The sequence below is a fragment of the Tachysurus fulvidraco genome, chromosome 26, assembly GCF_022655615.1.
Source record: "Tachysurus fulvidraco isolate hzauxx_2018 chromosome 26, HZAU_PFXX_2.0, whole genome shotgun sequence".
NCBI classification, from domain to species: domain Eukaryota; kingdom Metazoa; phylum Chordata; class Actinopteri; order Siluriformes; family Bagridae; genus Tachysurus; species Tachysurus fulvidraco.
In genome coordinates, this window is record NC_062543.1 from 4,326,240 (window position 1) to 4,344,806 (window position 18,567).

General features: G+C 38.5%; 2 protein-coding genes across 4 annotated transcripts; both read left to right on the forward strand.

Annotated features, from left to right (window-relative positions):
* Window positions 1-994: 994 nt before the first annotated feature.
* Window positions 995-7,408, forward strand: zmynd19 (zinc finger, MYND-type containing 19). Of its 3 annotated transcripts, none has more exons than XM_047809577.1 (7): window positions 995-1,370; window positions 2,008-2,152; window positions 3,759-3,818; window positions 4,136-4,242; window positions 4,322-4,462; window positions 4,581-4,761; window positions 5,829-7,408. In XM_047809577.1, exons 4-7 carry the CDS (start codon window positions 4,142-4,144, stop codon window positions 5,970-5,972), a joined length of 567 nt encoding a protein of 188 aa, XP_047665533.1. In that variant the 5' UTR covers window positions 995-1,370; window positions 2,008-2,152; window positions 3,759-3,818; window positions 4,136-4,141; the 3' UTR covers window positions 5,973-7,408. The 3 variants fall into 3 exon arrangements, with proteins under 3 accessions (XP_047665533.1, XP_047665532.1, XP_027000562.1); XM_047809576.1 differs by having other exon boundaries at window positions 2,008-2,098; XM_027144761.2 differs by lacking the exon at window positions 2,008-2,152.
* A 6,652-nt stretch (window positions 7,409-14,060) lies between these two features.
* LOC125140355 lies at window positions 14,061-16,090 on the forward strand. Its single transcript, XM_047809578.1, has 2 exons — window positions 14,061-14,845; window positions 15,223-16,090. The coding sequence occupies exons 1-2, from the start codon at window positions 14,402-14,404 to the stop codon at window positions 15,430-15,432; spliced, it is 654 nt and encodes a 217-aa protein (XP_047665534.1). The 5' UTR covers window positions 14,061-14,401; the 3' UTR covers window positions 15,433-16,090.
* The last annotated feature ends 2,477 nt before the right edge of the window (window positions 16,091-18,567 follow it).

Here is an 18,567-nt window from a genome sequence, read left to right on the forward strand (position 1 = left end):
ATCTAACACTATAACACACTCGTGTAAACACACAGAAGGAGGTGTGCTATAGATGGGGCACTTAAACTCCTTACACTATAAAGGATGCAAATTCAACAAATCACTTTGTGTAACCAAACAGCTAAAACTACACAAATACTATTTACACTACCAGGGTAACTGACTTGCTCAAATACCCTGAGGTTAACCTCCAGCAGCCACTTAATAAAATGCAAAGCCCAACAAATCAAACTAACTCTGAGCAATCTTGTGTAATTTATAAAGAAAAGTGTCAGCTTGTTTTGGTTGATCATCTCTATTTAAAGGAATTTTGCAATGAAATGAAAATGTTGTTTAAATGTTTTTCTCTCCAAAAGTCTCTTTAAAAGGAAAGTGACATTTTATACTTAGTTTTTATTTTGCAGTGTCATATATATATGTTTTAAACAAAATAAACATACGATAACAGAAAGCTTGAATAAAACATCCATATTAGCTACTAAACTCCAGTAGACAAACTCACTGTGTATAAATGTATAATATACCAGACAACATGAAAAGCGATGGCGTTAATCCTGTTTTATAGTATAGTGTATATTTATAGTGGATTTTTGTACTGTGATCTATCCTAGTGTATATATTGTCAGGAGAAAAGAACTCAAATCAAGTCATTTGACATGTCATCAAATTTAGAAAAACTAAATAATAAATCAAACCCTTTTAACCCTCAAGGATTTCAGTGCAATGTTTTGATTCGATTATGTTAATGTTACACATATTTACCACAAATCGTTTGTATTAAATCGACTATACACGAGTTGTGCTATACTTTATAGCACTTAACTGCCCATGCTCTCGGTTTCGCGCTAAAATGACACGAGTTCCTGCGTAAAAATAAAAACCGTCCAATGGCATGAGGTAAAAAAGTGGGTAGGCGGGCCTTGTAGTCGAACTCTGTGTTCTGATTGGTCATTCTGATTAAATACCTCGACGCCAACGTTATGCGTTTTAACGTTCCAGTTAAACGAGCGCAACGACGGTCACTGTCAAATATCTACTGTTTCTGTTGGACGAAAGCGGCCAGCCCTCTTCGCTGATTGGTTGATCGTTGCTCCGAGAGCTGGCAGCTTTTCCAGCGCCACTCAGCGGCGTTTCGCATCGCGGTGGTTTGGTAGCGGCGCGGGGAAAGAGTTGGGCAACGGCTGACCCTAATATCCAGGGAAAAAAAGGAAAAACTTGGATGAAACTCGGGGTTAGGGGTTGCCCGAGCTAGCCTCTAATACCTGTATAACCACCGCGGCCGCTCATTCCGTCTCAGTCCGTGCTGGGCAGCTCGTCTAATGTCGGATTTCAAGCTCGGGATTGTTCGCCTGGGCCGTGTGGCCGGGAAGGTGAGCCTCAGGACGGCCATGTGCGACGCCGAGGGGAGGGTCACAAACAAGCATTAGCTAGCTTTGTATTGGGAAAAGCTCACACTTTCTAAACACACTGACTTATTACAGCGCAGCGCGTGTGTTTTATTTATTTATCCATCCATTCATTTAAATCGACACTTCGCCAGTCGTGTGTTAGGTTTCCTTTAAAATTCCGAATCGTTGTGTTGCGCGAGCGCACGATGCTAACGATGCTAACAAAATAGATGAGGTCTAAAACGGGTGGGTTGTCAAACGATAGGTTTCGCTTGGTAACGTTTTAAAGCGGGTTGGAAATACGTGTGTATATAAATGTATTTAGATTTATAGTCGGGTTTTTTATATGCAGAAAATTGTGTGGAGGAAAAAAAACAAAACAAAACCGTTATGATTTGCGGCGTGACTCGAACCGGCATGTCGGCGGCTCTGAGGAACAACACTAGCCATCATGCTAACTAGCTAACTAACTAACTAACCAGCTCACTAACTCATTTATCTTGTTTACTAGACTGAGAAGCGAGCATTTAGACGTCGGTTAGTTTTAAAGCCTTACGCGGTGTGTTGAGTTTGTGTTATGCGTTAATTGGGCGGGACCGGTTTTGTTTGTTTTACCCAGCATCTGTACAGCTACAAGAGCAGAATCACATCCACACCGTGTGCTGCCACACAGGCCGCTGCCTACAGGGCATCCGGTGCTCACAGACAAGGTGTGGGCCTGGGACACATCTCCCTCCTGGGCTTGTTCATGACTGAAGATAAGAGTAGGGAATTTAACATAGAAATAAACATTTATTCGTTCTGTCTACATCTGGTCATGGTGGTGGAGTTGGCCATGTTATTGTGTACGATAGATAGATATAAATTTATTGTCATTACATAGTACAGGTACACAGCAACGAAATGCAGTTTGTCATGTACCAGAAGTGTAAAGGGTAAAAGTGTAAATAGACGAGTGCAGATAAATATGTAGAACATGTACAGTGTGTAGTGTGTGTGTGTGTGATATATATACACATACACACATACACACACACAAACACGGGTATATATGTAAACATGTGTACAGTAAGTTTTATATATAAACATTTACAGCATATTATTTATATATATATATAAACAAACACGGGTATATATGTAAACATTATATATGTACAGTGAATAAATATAAAGGCTATAGCAGTGCAGAGATGTTTGGACATTGATAAAAGTACAAGTAAATGTTTCTAAGGCTGTGGCATTGAAAAAATGTGCAGACACTGTTGTAAAGGAACAACAAGTAGAAGGTTATAAGGTTATGGCATTAAATAAAATGTGCAAACTGAATAAACAAGTCTACTACAGTGTAGAGTTCAGTAGTGTGGTGGTGGATGGAAAAAAGCTGTCCCTGAACCTGTTGGTTCTGGTGCGTATGTATGTTCCTGTATCTCCTTCTTGATGGAAGGAGGTTAAACAGTTTGTGACTGGGATGTGAAGAGTCCTTGATGATGATGTGAGCTCTGTGCAGACATCTGCTGTGGTGAAGGTGCTCAGTGGCAGGTAGTTGGGTGCCAGCACAAAAATCTGTTTTGTTTTACTTCCCTCCTCCGTCAGTGCACTATAACCACGTCTTAAGTCCTTCATGGTTCTGTAGTTAACCAGAAATATAATGTGAGGTCAGATTTCTTGTGAAGATTATTTCAGGACCAAAGGTGTTAAAATGTCCATAGTATGATAACCATGTCTACTAATATCATTGTTCCGTGGTACAAATGTATTGTTTAAAAACATACAAAACAATCAGGTGGTGAAAATTTAACCTGTAATTCGAAAGCTTTGCACAAAAGCCTCTTTACACTATCATTAAGTCTGTAGTAAAGAGAAAACCCGTCAAATTCCCTAATCTTTTTGAACGAATTTTTGTTTAAATGTACATAAAATTTACTGTGGTTTGTATTTATAATGTTATCAGAGCTGGATGCAAACCCAATGAGAGTCACTGAGTTAACGGATGACTTTTTTTTTTTAATGAGAATTCGACTGGAAATGCATTTTAATGGGTATTTTGAAAAAAAGGTTAATGGTAAGGTAGTCGAACTATCATACACCATATCACCACTCTTTTCACTGCTATACTTGATGAGAGAGGTGTTGAGAGAAAGGAGAGTTAGTCTGTTTATAATTATGGAAATGAGTAATTTAAGCTATTATTTATTGTTATTATGGGTTGGAATGTTTTTATATTCCTATAGTTATCATAAAAAAAAAATCAGAATCCAGAATCCACTTTGAGATGATTGTGTTTGCTGTTGAGAGGAAAAATTTGTGTTTTGTGGCAAAGAATGCCGCCAATCACGTGATTTTTATTTGTGTATTTTTTTTATTTTGTAGACAAAATACACCCTCATTGATGAGCAGGATATACCACTGGTGGAGAACTATGCCTTTGAGGTATGAACATTGACAGTGATTGGGTGGCCGGGTTTAAAATTCATCTCTGACTGTTTTAATTAATAATGTTAACTTAATAATCTTATCTATGATCGTATGCACGTTTTATGTGAATTGGAACATGTATTCAACATGTGGTAGATAATGTTGTAGACAAATATGGGAGTGACTAAATTCTGTGAGTTATAACCTGTTTTACACAAGCAAAATGCTTGATGTGTGCTTAAATCTGTAACTGTATTTCAGCCAGTGATTTTGTATTACACAGTAATTTCGTCTTGTGTTATATTTTATGGAATTCCCTCGCTGATTTTCAGGCACGCATGGAGGTTGACGCTGATGGCAACGGAGCAAAGATCTTTGCATACGCCTTTGATATAAGCAAAGGACGGTGGGCTGGTCGACCTCTGCATGAGTTACTCTGGTAAGCGGTCCCCATAAACACCAGCTTATTCTTAATTACGTTACGTTTTTGTGTGTTAATTTTGAATGTGTGTGAGCAGGGAAAAACACAGAGGCGGCATTGCTCCAAGCTTCCAAGTCGTCCACATAAACTCTGTTACGGTGGACAACCGTCTAGACAATTTGCGCCTTGTTCCTGTCGGCTGGACTCCCAAACCGGAGGAGCTGTCTAGCAAACAAAGGTAGACTATACACAGCGTTGTGTCAGAGCATTGATTTGCCAAATTAATCGCATATATTCCTTGATAATTCTCTTCTTGTCGGCTCATGAGACTTGGTGTACCATCGATATTTCAACAGGGAGCAGTCACTCTACTGGCTGGCTATCCAGCAGGTTCCAGCTGATCCGGTGGAGGAGCAGTACTTAGAGCTGGGCCGCACACGTTACTACAACGCCAACGGAGAACTGGTAGAGGAGGAGGAGTGTTCCTGCACTTACTACGAGTGTCACTATCCCCCTTGCTCACTCATCGAGAGGAGGGTCAGTACTGTCACGTTGCTCCTGTATACTGTGGTACAAAATTTTACAAAAAAATACTTTTTGTATCATAAAGCATAAACATGCTCATAAGAGAACACCGACAATTACGTCTAGAACATATGCAGTTTTCTAGGTAAGACTGATGGAAATTTTTGGATAAGCCTCTGGTAACCGGATAAAAATAAATAAATTGCTTCTGTCATGGTATTGAAAATCTACAGAGGCAACAGATGTTTGTTTTAATACGTAACCTTTTGTAAATCAGGCGCACATGTTTCCTCGCACATAAAGGCTTTATTTATTGTTTATTTTGCTCTCATAGTTGACTTTTGTTTTCTTGAATAAAATGCATAGAAGCTTGAAATAGCATGCTTTGTCATCGTGTCTTGAGTAAAACAAACATGTTTTAATGCCAACTTGTGTTAAAACCTGTACACCAAAAAGTGAGGTGAATCTTCAACACAGAACTGACCTTTGACAGTAACCAGATTTTTAGCATAATTTCTGTACTTTCTCACTATGAGTGAGTAATTCTATTTTGCAGGCTGTATGGATCGGACTGTTGTATTAAACTTGGGCTAATAAACCACAAGTTTATTAAGCTACTGAAACAAGTGTGGTGTGGTGCATGGCTCTGCACTTTAGCTTGTCTGTAGATTCTGTTGTCGGCCTGCGGTAAAGGCAGAATTTGACGAAAGTAAAGCCGACTTTTCTTGTTGTGCTCACATTTTTCCATATTTTGCTACGGATATGGTGTTAAAGAATACTAGTGTCAGTCTTGAATAAGACAAAGACACTGATGCAAAGCTGTATTTTTATACTACTGTGCAAAGTCATTTACTCGTTAATATCTTAATGCATACAGATACTGAAGCTATTAAATCAGCTGATTAATGCTTTAAACATCAGAAACGGCCCTTGTTTTAGTCACAAGTAAAGCTTAAAAATGGCTTAAAGTTTTAATTTTTGTGCACATATGCATGATTTATTAAACATTAAACATTTTGTTTCTTAGTAATTACTTCTATAAAAAATTCTAAATTGTTTATTAAATTTTCTTTTCTTAGCTGCGAGAGTTCAACATCTGTGGCCGTTGTCAGGTGGCACGCTACTGTGGCTCACAGTGTCAGCAGAGGGATTGGCCGGCCCATAAGAAGCAGTGCCGTGAACGCAAGCGGGTCCTGGCCCTGGAGTCTGAGCCTGAACGGTGATCCCCTGAACCCCCGTTGATCATAAATGGGGTCAGAGGGGGGACTGAGGGACGGGACTTGCAAAGAAATGCAAAAATGACAACGTTAAAAAAGATCTACTGACTGACTAAACGGATGGGTGACGTGTTGGTAGGTAAGGCAGGCCTGTGGAGTATGGGGCGGGGGGCATGAAAAACCTTTTTTTGCTTCCCAAACTTTTTGGCATTTCCTTGGCTTGTTATTGGGGGATTTTTCTTTTAGAGGGAGCTCAATAAAAGGCTGCTGCTATGTATGTGTGTTTTTGTGAAGAAAAACACGACGCCATCATGACTTCCTCTATACAGACTGTCGAGAGTTCATAAACTCACTCCTTCCTTCCATCCTCACGCCCGTCGTGAAGTGTTAGCCACTGGTCTCGAGGAACACGCCTGCTGTAGAAAGAGACTGAATAACGGACCTCTTCACTGTACTTTTCCTCTCCCAGTGGGACTTCCTGTGCGCATAAACGTGCACATGCCCGTTTACCTGCCGTATCTTTCCCCAGGTGTGCAGCAAAGGACTGTGCAAATTCACACTACCAGTATTGTGTGTGCACGTGCGTGCGTGCGCATGTCATGCGATTATCAACTGAAGTAATAGAATTTTTCTCTATTCCATGGACAGATGGACAGACTTAGTAGGGAAACATTATTATTGAACTTTGGGATGTTCTCACTTTTTGTTCCTGTGGCAAGTTTCTGATATTGCTCTCAGTGCTGCATTAAAAAAAAAATCCTAGTCGCCTTCCATTAAACTATGTTCACAATCTGTCACTAGCATTTGGATTCAAGGGATGTCCTGAGCTAAAGAAAAAAAAACCAACTTGAAAATGCACACAGTCGTCTAATGTATTCAGCGTCCACAGTCATCTTTCTGCAAGTTGATGCTTAGTTTATTTGTTTGTCAATCCTTCTTGTTCTGTGTAACATCTGTAACTTTTTCCCCTCTCTTTTTGTGTTTTGTATAAACCTGAACCTTTCGATAACAACAAAAAAAACTGACAAAGGCATACATGCATACATGTTTAAAGTGTGTCTTCCTTTTAAATGTAAGGCAACTTTATTGAACTTTAATGTGATGCGCACGGACATGCACACAAACCTTGCATGTGTTGCAGGTATACATGCTATTTGTTGACAGTTGTGTACCAATGTGTTTATTTATCCAGATAGGGTTGAACACTGTGCACTGAATATCCTCACTTTCATCTTTGTCGTGTGGGCAGGGAGACTACAGAATGATTGTGTTTGGGGCAGGGTTTTTTTTTTCTTATTTTTTAATTTTATTAAATAAAAATTACAGTATGCTTTAAATATGTAAAAAGTAAATAAATCTACATGAGGAGGTAATGTCGGATATCCGACTGTTGTCACTGTAAAATAAATAAAGTATGACGTGAGAAACATATGTTTACATAAGAGTGTCTGAAAAGGTCACATTTTTATTAGGTGTATAAAAGTCTTGATTTGAATATAAGTAGTATCGTGTACGTAGTCACGATTCACCTAGTAGAAGGATTTTTGGTTGACTAATAAGGTTGTGAGAGGCAAAACTGATCAAGGCAAATTTGTGATTTCAAGCTGAATCAGAGTAAATACGTGTTGCTCCAGAGGTGAAGTGTGAAACATTTAGCTTATGAGTTTAATCTGTTGTCAGACTGATCTTCAGCCAAAGAGTTACACCTCTCGTTCTCCTCAGTCTTATGTTGATATTTTTGTGCCTTACATATTTGAACCTGTACATTTGCATTAACTTAAATAAGTTGAATGTTGGGGAAAAGTTGATGGCCGTGTAAATGCACCATGGGGAGCTTAAAATGAGGAAAACTCCAGCTTGGTTTGGGATGAACCTTTTTGACCCAAATATTTTCAAAGAATTTGATTTTCTTAGACATTGGGCATTCTTTACTGGTAATGAGCGTGCAACATTAATAAAGAAGAATAGGTGAAATGTCTGGAAACTGGAATAACTCATGAAATGGTCATTTGTCCTGAGATTGAATAAATTCTTCAGTATGAGATGAATCGTTTACAAGTGACCCAGCAGCCTGAAAGCACATCACAAGAGATAAAATGTGTAAACGGCAGTGTTTGAAACCATTTCCACCAGTTTGTTTTATGTGTAATAATCTCTCTCTCTCTCTCGCTCTCTCTTTTTAAATAAATGTTCTCTCATTTACTCACTAATTTGGTCTGGGCCAGTTACCACCCACCAGCCTGCTTTCTGCTATGATATAGCCGTTAGCCCTGTTGTATTCTGTCTAGACTCTCGGCCCATGGATCGTTTGTGGTGTTGTCAGTGTTTGAACTTATGATCTCCAAATTCTTATTCAAATTCAACTACGTTATGATGCCCATATATGGGCGTCCATCAAACTGTGGATGCTGTATAGTTGTAAGCACACGATTATATAGGCTTGATCTCAATTCCAATGAACACATTTGGGGTGAACTGACATGCCTGATCTCAATAATGTAGTTGAATTTGAATAAGAAACAAATCTTATAAAGTATTTTCCAGAATCTAGTGGAAAGCCTTCAGAGAAGAGTGACAGAAAACATGGACCCATGTTTCTTTGAGTTGGTACATACATTTTGGCCAGATTGTGTGAATGATAGCATATTGAATAAAGGAATACTAATAATATATACAGTACGTCCTCTATTTTCCTCCCAAAACATGCTGAATTGGCTTTGATGTGTGTCCATGGTGCCCTATGATGGACTAATGTCCTGATCAGGATGTATTTCCACCACTGATGACATGTTCCTGGGATCATCGCCAGATCCGCAGCAACCTCGACCAGAATAAAATACAACAACAAAAAATGCAAACGTCTTACATAAACATTTATTCATTCATTCATTCATTCATCCATTTTCTACCGCTTATCCGAAGTTCTCTGGTCTCAGGCGGAGGTGGGAATAGAACCCCCAACAGTGGAGGTGTGAGGCGAACGTGCATATCACTAAGCCACCGTGCCCCCCCTATATAAACATTAAAACAAATATTAATTTGTCAGGTTTTTTTTTCTGTAGAATTCTAACTCTAATTCTACTTTACTTAACATTCATTTTGCTATATGTTATTTTCACATTCATTTACCAAGCTTTTATATAATTCATTGATTTAGGTTCATTTTTTAAATAGTGTAATTATAGCTGTTATAACCTTTTATAGCTGTAAGATTCAGGAGTCATGGATAGTAATAATGTGTGTGTCTTCTTTACAGGATGTCATGAATAATCTTTAGCGAGCATTCAGTCTCCTTAGCAAAGTGAAACACCTGCAGAACTACTGTACATTAACTGTCAATCTAACAGTGGCTCTACTCAAACATCTGACTATAATTTAATGTTGATATTAGTTGCATTTAGATTTGGAAAACTTGGGAGTCAGTATCACTTGAGGCAATACCTCATTTTAGTGCCTTTAGACTACAAACATGGACTCAAAGTCATTTGTAACTTCTCTGAATATTATTATTATTATTATTATTATTATTATTATTATTATTTAAAGTGATTTTCACTGGGATGAGAGATGAATAAACTATCTATCTATCTATCTATCTATCTATCTATCTATCTATCTATCTATCTATCTATCTATCGATTAGCAATGTAAATAAAGTGTGATAGCGCATAGAAGTGCAAATAAGAGTAGTGTACATTATACAGTACAAAATGTGGGAATTGTGCAAGCAGCAATAAACATATGGGGAGAAAGTGATGAGTGACTGTTCTTACAGTACACTATTTATACATGTAAAGTGAAGTGTAACAAGTTTGTAAAGAGCATTTTGGTGCTTTTAAACCGCAAGTCACATATAGTCCAGGTCTGCTGTTTATCAGGGTGATTGTCTGTGGAAAGAAACTGTTCCTATGCCTGGTAGTTTTGGTGTACAATGTTCTGTAGTGCCTGAGGAGTTAAAATGGGGTGTGTCCAGGGTGTGACGGTTCTATAGTGATTTTTCCCACTTGTTTCCTGGTTCTTGTGTAGTACAAGTCATGGAGAGTGGGCAGGGGTCTATGTACAGTCCACTTTATTAGAAATACATGGTCAAGGACGGATACTGCAGCAATAGCATCTCAAGAGTTTATACAGAATGGTGTGGAAGAGCATAAAGAAGAGCAGGATGAACAGACTGGCTCCAGATGCTAGGAAGAATATAGTTTAATAAGCACTCTTTAAAACCGTGGTGAGCAGACATCAAAACATGAGGTGGATGGGCCACAACAGCAGACCTGTAAGAATGTACAGGTATACAGGTGTTCCTAAAAAGGTGAATGTGCACATACAGTACATAGTCAGTTTTGCTTACTTGGCTCTCTTTAGATGACATTGCATATTAATATTAATGTCAAATAAATCAGAAAATAGAATTTACTCATTAATCCAGTTATATGTACTCTAGAGGAGACCAGTATTTATACCACGGTGAAAAAAATAAATGTACACTGATTTTAAGTTCAATGCAAAAATTCAGCCTATGTAAAGATTTCTTTACGAGGTTCATTCAGCAAAACAGCTTGACCATAAATACACACAGAAATCAGCTAGCAACGAAAGTGATCTCTCTGAGCAATGAGTTGTAAATGCTTTCAAGGCTTCGGCTTTTGTTTCTTCTACCATCTCAGATTGTCCTGCAGTTGAACTCCAGCTAGCACAAAAAAAAAAACAGCTCATAAAACCGTCAGCTCCTATGCATAGGATAGCATTTTATTACCTTGGACCAGGGACAGAGGACCTGTGGGGGATGCAGCATTGATAAGAAAACCCTTCTGCTGTGTGCTGGTTCTAATCTGTGACTACTCAGTCTGGAAAATTCAGCCACGTACTACTTATCTTTTATTTTTGTTTAAAAATGAAGCTCTGCTACAGAAACCTCATGATCGGACTAAGGAGGACGGCAAACTTTACCAGGCATTAGGACAACTCCTGTCGAAAGATGAGCCTGACGTACTGAATGCTGCTGGAGCCATGGCGTCACTGGTAATTTTTACACACCCTGAAATGTACAGTGCTTAGAGATGAGACCCTGCTTTAGTGGTTGGAAAAGAATAATCACGTTTTTTTTTTTTTAAAGCGACCATATTTGTTGATGGTTCATGTAAAGCTTGCCCATAACTGCCCATAATGTGACTATTGATATTATTGTACCAGACAAACAAATCAGCAAATCATGTATACTGAAATCTAAAGGGGGCACGGTGGCTTAGTGGTTAGCATGTTCGCCTCACACCTCCAGGGTCGGGGTTCGATTCCCGCCTCCACCTTGTGTGTGCAGAGTTTACATGTTCTCCCCGTGTCTCGGGGGTTTCCTCCGGGTATGCCGGTTTCCTCCCCCGGTCCAAAGACATGCATGGTACATTGATTGGTGTCTCTGGAAAATTGTCCGTAGTGTGTGAGTGTGTGAGTGAATGAGAGTGTGTGTGTGCCCTGTGATGGGTTGGCACTCCAACCAGGGTGTATCCTGCCTTGATGCCCGATGATGCCTGAGATAGGCACAGGCTCCCCGTGACCCGAGAAGCTTGGATAAGCGGTAGAAAGTGAGTAAGTGAAATCTAAAAACCTTGTTTTTGCACCAACACAACAATTAGCTATAGCCTTTTGTGAAGTGTTTCAGATTATGTGTGTTAAAATAACGTAAGTATACTATATCTATGTTTGTTCAGTTGTTCAAGTGAAAAGCAAATAACTGGTAAAAACTTGTTACTGGTTCTTGGTATCTTAAGTTTACATTGATTGTACACTTTTACAATGTAGTATCATTTACGTTAAAAGTTGTACGTGGTAGTTTTTTATTTAAAGCTGCTTTGTGACCATGTACATTGTTAAAAGGTTCTAAACAAATAAAACTAAATTGAATTGGGGTGCCTTTAGTCACTGGGTCTTAATATCCATTTTTTTTAAAGATTTACTATATGCATGTTTGGTTGATGGTCCAGTGAAAGATACATACTGAAGGTAGAGTAAGTACCTAGCAACAAGACAAAGCACAGTTTTAGGTAGATTTATTTCTGAGAGTGTAGTCTGGAGAGTTATTTCTTTGTATGCTGTCATCTTTATGGTGTATGTTGGAGTGCAAGACTGGGGCAATGGTTTTTGGTTTACATTTACATTTACAGCATTTAACTCTGGTTCTTAACTCTGGTATGTCAGAGCCATCAGTTTTCATATAATTTTGGTATTACTCTGAAAATATATAAATTGCTGTTACCAAGGTGTCTCCAAAGTAATCCTGAATTCTGTGCGCATTATCTACCTACATTAGGTTGAGACCCCATCAGGACTCCAATGGCTTCAGGACCCTGTAGTTTTCAGTCGAGTAATTGAGAGAGTCAGCTGTCTTCTGAACCACGAGAGGGAGAGAGTAGTTAACTCTCATTCTAGCACGGCTAACCCTGTATGAACCGGCATGTCAAAGGCTTCTAAGTCATCCTTCAGCCTCAATGATTTCAGACGTTTAGTTCAGTGCCTGACTCTCAGCCGCACAGGTTAGTCCCAATGAGAGGAAACTCAGGTCTTAGAAACAATGAGTGAGAAGCTCTGTATATAACTGCTTATTAAATGCTTATGAACTACAATTTTACCACAAACAAAAATTACAATGGTTTAAGAAGCATTCTTTGATGAATTTAAATGTATTGTGAATTTTTTTAAATAGAGTTGATTGTATGATATGATTTTAGACACTGCTATGAATGCATCCTTCACTATTGGCTGTTTGTGGGGAAGTGAGCAAAACAGATGCCTCATCCTAGCTAAAGAACAAAAACTGGAGTATATGCTTATGCTTATACTCATGCTTATTAAAAGCTCAGTGAAGTAGAGTCTGAAACTTAAAGGTGCAGTATGTAACTTTTTCTTTTTCAAAATCAAAGAACTATTCTGTCAATAGATAGTAGTATATTTGTTGTTAAGTCAAAGACATTATAGCAAAAAAAAAAAAAAACGTGTGATAACAGATAAGGAGGAAAGTTTAAATGCAGCTATTGCATACAGTATTCAATCTCAGAATTCAAGGACTGTGTCATCTGCAGCATCACTGTGTTTATCTTTTATTATTTACCCCCAGGTTAGTGGTCTGGAGGTGCTGGAACGGAGGTGGTGGAACGAAGTCAGGGGCTGGGCAAACGGCTTGCTTTGCATTGAGTTGTCTGGCATCTAAGGATGATGGACATGCCTTGTTAATGGAAAGTCCGCTTTACTTGATTTGTTGGACGGTCTACTACATTTATTGAAAAGTGGAGGCACTTGGATAGCACTTGGTTTGCTCCAATGTGAGTTTTTTTCTGATACATTTTTGACGGTCATTTTACATTTACATTTACATTTACATTCAGCAGACGCCCTTATCCAGCGACGTACATAAGTGCTTAAATCTCTAACATTGAATACATTAATGCTGGCTCACTAAGTTACATACTTAAGATACCAAGAGTTTAAAACCTTTGTTCAAAGTTACAATAAAAAAGTGTCAAAGGTTGTGTTTTGTTTTGTTTTGTTTTGTTTTGTTTTTTGTTTTTTTTAAACGCAAAAGATAAGGAAAGAAGTGCTAGTGCTTGTGCTAAGTGTTTCCTGAATACGTAGGTCTTCAACCGCCGCTTGAAAATAGCCAGTGACTCAAAGTTCATTCCACCACCTTGGTGCCAGAACAGAGAAGAGTCTTGTAGTATGCTTGCCTCTTACCCTGAGAGACGGTGGAACCAGTCGAGCAGTAATTTTCTTTGCATTCCTCAAGATGGCTGTGCAAACTCTTACTGTTGGTTTATTATTGTTGCTTTCTCTCAGGACAGTGAGAGAGTTTGTGTCTCGACCGAATGGAGTGACTCGAGTTAGAAAGCACATCGCTTAGGAGGAACAACTGAAGGTGCTTTTTTAAATTTTCCATAATACATATATATTGGTAATTTTTATTTTTACTTTAGTATAATTAAAATTTTTAAACAGTAATCAATAGTTTAAAGTAAAGTAAAAGTAAGTAAGTAAAAATCACATTGTGGTTCTTCGTTCTGAATCATAGACTAACTAATAAACATAACTCATCCAAGGTTAAGCTAGGCTAAGCTAGGCCAAGGTTAAGCTTTTTTTCTGTTCTCATCAAAGTCACTAAACTACCTTCAAGATTTTATAGCCACCTTTTTAAACCAAATTCTTCATTCTAACTAGAAAGTGAAATCAAGTGCATTCAAATTCTCACATTTCAGTTTTACAATCTTCTTGATCTTTTGCATTCATCTCCAGCATCTCTGCCTCTTCATCAATGGGGTCAGAGCTGCAGGAGGAGCTTAACGCATGCCTGAGGAAGCTGAAGCGCCTGCCTAAACCGTCCCCTGTTAATATCAAACATCAGTCGATGGCCTGCATTGCATCATGGGAGAAACTGGAGCCTGAAAGTGGCCTGGATGTTACTTATATGTAGGAATACTTTGTTTAAGGATGGACCAAGGATCAATGCTTGTCATGGTTTTGATCATCATTTGCTGACGATGTCACTCCCCTTCTTTTTTGTCTTCTTTAGTCCCTTTGATGAGGATACCATGTTGTACCATGGCCCACAGTGTCAAATCACTTTATCTCATTCCCATTTCCAGCACAAACAGAGTAAATCGCTGTCTCTACAGCTACATCTCTCTACGTCAGATGGTGACACGAGTCCCTTTAGCGAAAATGTGGGGATAAGTTTGAAGAGGGTGGAACTTAAACCGGGGCCTCCACAGGAACTGCGCGTTATCTCCTGCACAGCTACTGAGGTGCGACTGAAATGGGGGGAGCCAGAGGCGGAGGTCAAGTCAGGATTGTTCCAGGTTTACTGTGACAACGTTCTGCTGGAGACCACCACAGAACTGGTAATGAAATGTGTAATATTAATTTACTGAAATTTCTATCGTCATTCTAGCATTTTTTACACCATAGCTAAAATAACATACAATAACATTCACAACCTTCATGCACATGTCTAAGCAGAGTAAAGAAAGAAATTTTATTCCAATTGATTGAGGTGAGTTGAATCTTTAATAAACCAGTAACTGGGAAAATAATCAAGTGTGATATGATAAATGTGAGGTGTAACAAAAAAGGATAAAATAATGTGGTTCACATTTTAAACAATTGGATATATGAGCATCCACATTATATTTTAGGTATTTAAACATCTATGAAGATCTGTGCAGGAACCAATGTATACTATCACATCCTTAGGAATCTTCACTCTTCTCTCCATCAGGACGACAGTGAGATCGCTGTCTCCCAGCACTACATACACAATAAGCATTTGTGCGATGGGTCCAGGAGACACAAGCAGTTCTCGGTGCAGCGTTACTATTCACACTGCAGATGGACAAGATCACGCTGGGAGTTGTTGTGTTGGGATGCTACAAGCTCCATATCTTTTGGTCAGCTCCGGCGGTGCCACTATACGCCTCATGTCATATGAGCTACGTCTGAACGGGTGTGTGGTATACTTAGGCAGAGAGTGTGAGCACACGGCACGCCATCTTACCACCAACGGTACACCTGCACGGTGACAGCCATCACCTCCAGGGGGCACTACCAGAGCCAGGCTGTCACTAAATGCACTGCCAAGAATGAAAATGTAAACATAAACAGGCGAGTTAAAAGAAATTCTGTTGTATTTCAGTATATTTTTGGAGAGAGAAATGGCCTTTACTTTCAAATGAGAACTTTGTCATTGAGGCCATTTTAAAATATATATATGTAGCAGAAGGCCAAAGGTGGACACCTGACCCTCACACCTATTGTTGGTTCTTCCCCAAACTGTTGTCACAAAATCAGAAGTAGATGATTGTATAGAATCTCTATGTACACTGTAGAAGTGTCCTTACTTTGTTCCTGCATGACGGTGCTTCATTGTGAGCTCCTTAAACACTTGGTTTGTCAGGGTTGAAGTCCGAGAATTTGACTCACTCCGACAAAACCCCAGTGAACACCTTTGAGATGAACTGGACCACTGACTGCACCTTAGATCTCCTCGCTTGACATCAGTGTCTGATCTCACTAATACTTGTATGTCTGAATGATTAAAGTTAACCACAGCCATGCACCAACATCTAGTGAAAAGCCTTTCCAGAAGAGTGGAGCTTATTATAACAGCAACAGGTGACCAAATGATGGTCAGGTGTCCACAAATACGTATGGATATATAGTGCATAAGACCTCTGTATGTAAGACTCTCAGACAAGATGCCATACGCTTTATGAAAAACCATTAAATGACATTTGACTTTAGTGCTTTTTCCTCAAATTCTTAGGGGTCTCTGTTCTCCTAAACGTCAGACTTTAGCACCTCCAACACCACGGGAAATGACTGAAGTCCAAAAGAAGACCAGGAAGTTGTCTTTCACATTGATTTCTGACTCAAACAAGCACAGGTCCTAACTGAGTTCAATAATCAAAGCATTCATTAGTTTACAAAACTTTGTTTCAGTGCATTTTTAAAATGGTCTTATGATCATCTTGTCTTTACCAGGTTACTGTCTTTGATGGTGCAACCACACATTCATGGCAGAAACAAATCCAGAATGCCGTCTGAGAAAGTGACCCTAATCTAATATCTCGTTATTAAATACTATACCACAACACTATTCAATTCTGGAATTTGATTAGCCAGCTAATACACAGGGACTTCATCTAAGTCTAGTGATACACTAATTGTTGATATTGTAATATTTTACGTGATGAGAGATTTGGAAGTTCTCCAATGTCAATGTTTTGTAACAGCTCATTTCAGGTCAGAAGCCTATTGCACTTTGTGGATTCCTTGTTGCACTGTAAGTGAAAAGAGGAATCATTTTTGGTGGACGTTTCATGATAGTAAATGTAACTATAAATGGATAAAATGTACAACATGGCGTTCTTTGATATTTTAAAACAAATAAAATGTGCTGTTATAGGTAAATAATTCAACTAACTGTCGTTGGTTATTTTCCTAAAGCAGAATGTACAGTTTTGGTTTATTCCCTCCTTATGGGAATGTATGTCAAAAAGGAATGTCAACTACCGCAAATATCTGCTGTGAACTTTGATATTTAATAATTAATACCTTGAAATGTCTGATAGTAATTATTCTACATGATTGCTAAATGATTTTGCCGTGGTATGAATCTTTTCTTCTTAGAGGTCAGTGGCTCTTGTTGCTGAGTTGGATGCTAACGAACGATTATGCAATATCAAAGACGGTACACATGCGGCAATTGGCATATGGTTCTATCTGAGCGCCACACACTTAAAACTTAAAAAACACTTAAAAAAACACACACTTAGGTCATCTTCTCATTCATCCCAGACCAATGAGCAACCAAGGTACAACCTTCTTTATGTAAAACAAGTGATTTAAAACATTAGATCTGTCATTAAACTATGTGTATGAAAGCTGGCGTATAGAAAGATATTCTAGATATATTTTCTAAAACAATTTCCAGTGCAGTTGTATTGCTAGACTGTCAAGCTGAAAAAGGAGCATCAGACAAACGGAGGCTTCCCCTTATCAACCAACATATAAGTAAGTAAACGTTTATTATGTTTCTATAACAGCAGCTTATACAGTAGTTCCAGCTACAAATAGCAGGCCACATAAACACTGCATCAGTTTCTATTACCATTTATTCATTACAAAGTCATCACTTGTATTTAAACAATCTTAAATTTTAGAGGAATAATTGGAAATAATATTAACAATCAGTTTTTTCTTTGGTTCAGCTGAGAATGTAAGACTCCTCCAGCCAGTCTCTTATAACACCAGATCACCAGCATAACACATACAAAACAAGGTACGGCTTAAATCGGGCCTGCACATTTTCAGTCCTGGGGACCTATCTTAAAAGTCTCGATGTCTAGTTTTGAATAGGAAATAATTATTCTGCATTTTGGACCTCCACTGAGATGAGGCTGATCCTGTGAGGATTCTGAGACATCTAGAGATCTACCAGCTCCAGTTGGACTCTGCGATACTAAAGAGGAGACACCAACTCCATGTGGTCTTTTGCATCAATACAACATTTTTCAGACTGTATATTTATAATCACACCCTCTGTGTCACCTATATGAGGATGATGTTCCCCTTTGAGTCTGGTTCCTCTCAAAGTTTCTTCCTTTACCATCTAAGGGAGTTTTTCCTCCCCACAGTCACCTGAATCACCTCAGACTTGCTCATTGGGGATAAATACAAACACATTTAAATATATCTAATATCAATCTTGTATTTTGTATTCTATTAATCTTTGTATTATTCTTTATATTAACCTTTTGTTTTATGCTTATTATCTGTAAAGCTGCTCTGAGACAATGTCAATTTTTAAAAGCTCCATACAAATAAACCTGAATTGAATTGAAGTGGTGTATTAGAGCTTAGGGGAGGAGCTAATGCTTAGTGGGAGGGGCTATTTCATTTCATTTTATTCCATAACAAGGTATTTAAAACTAAAGCTATATACTGTATGTATGTTGGCACATTGTATAGAAATATTAAATTATATACTATCATTTCATTTTGCTCCGATATGAACGCAGTAACGACTCCATGTCACTAGAAGACGCTGATGACATGTTAAAGG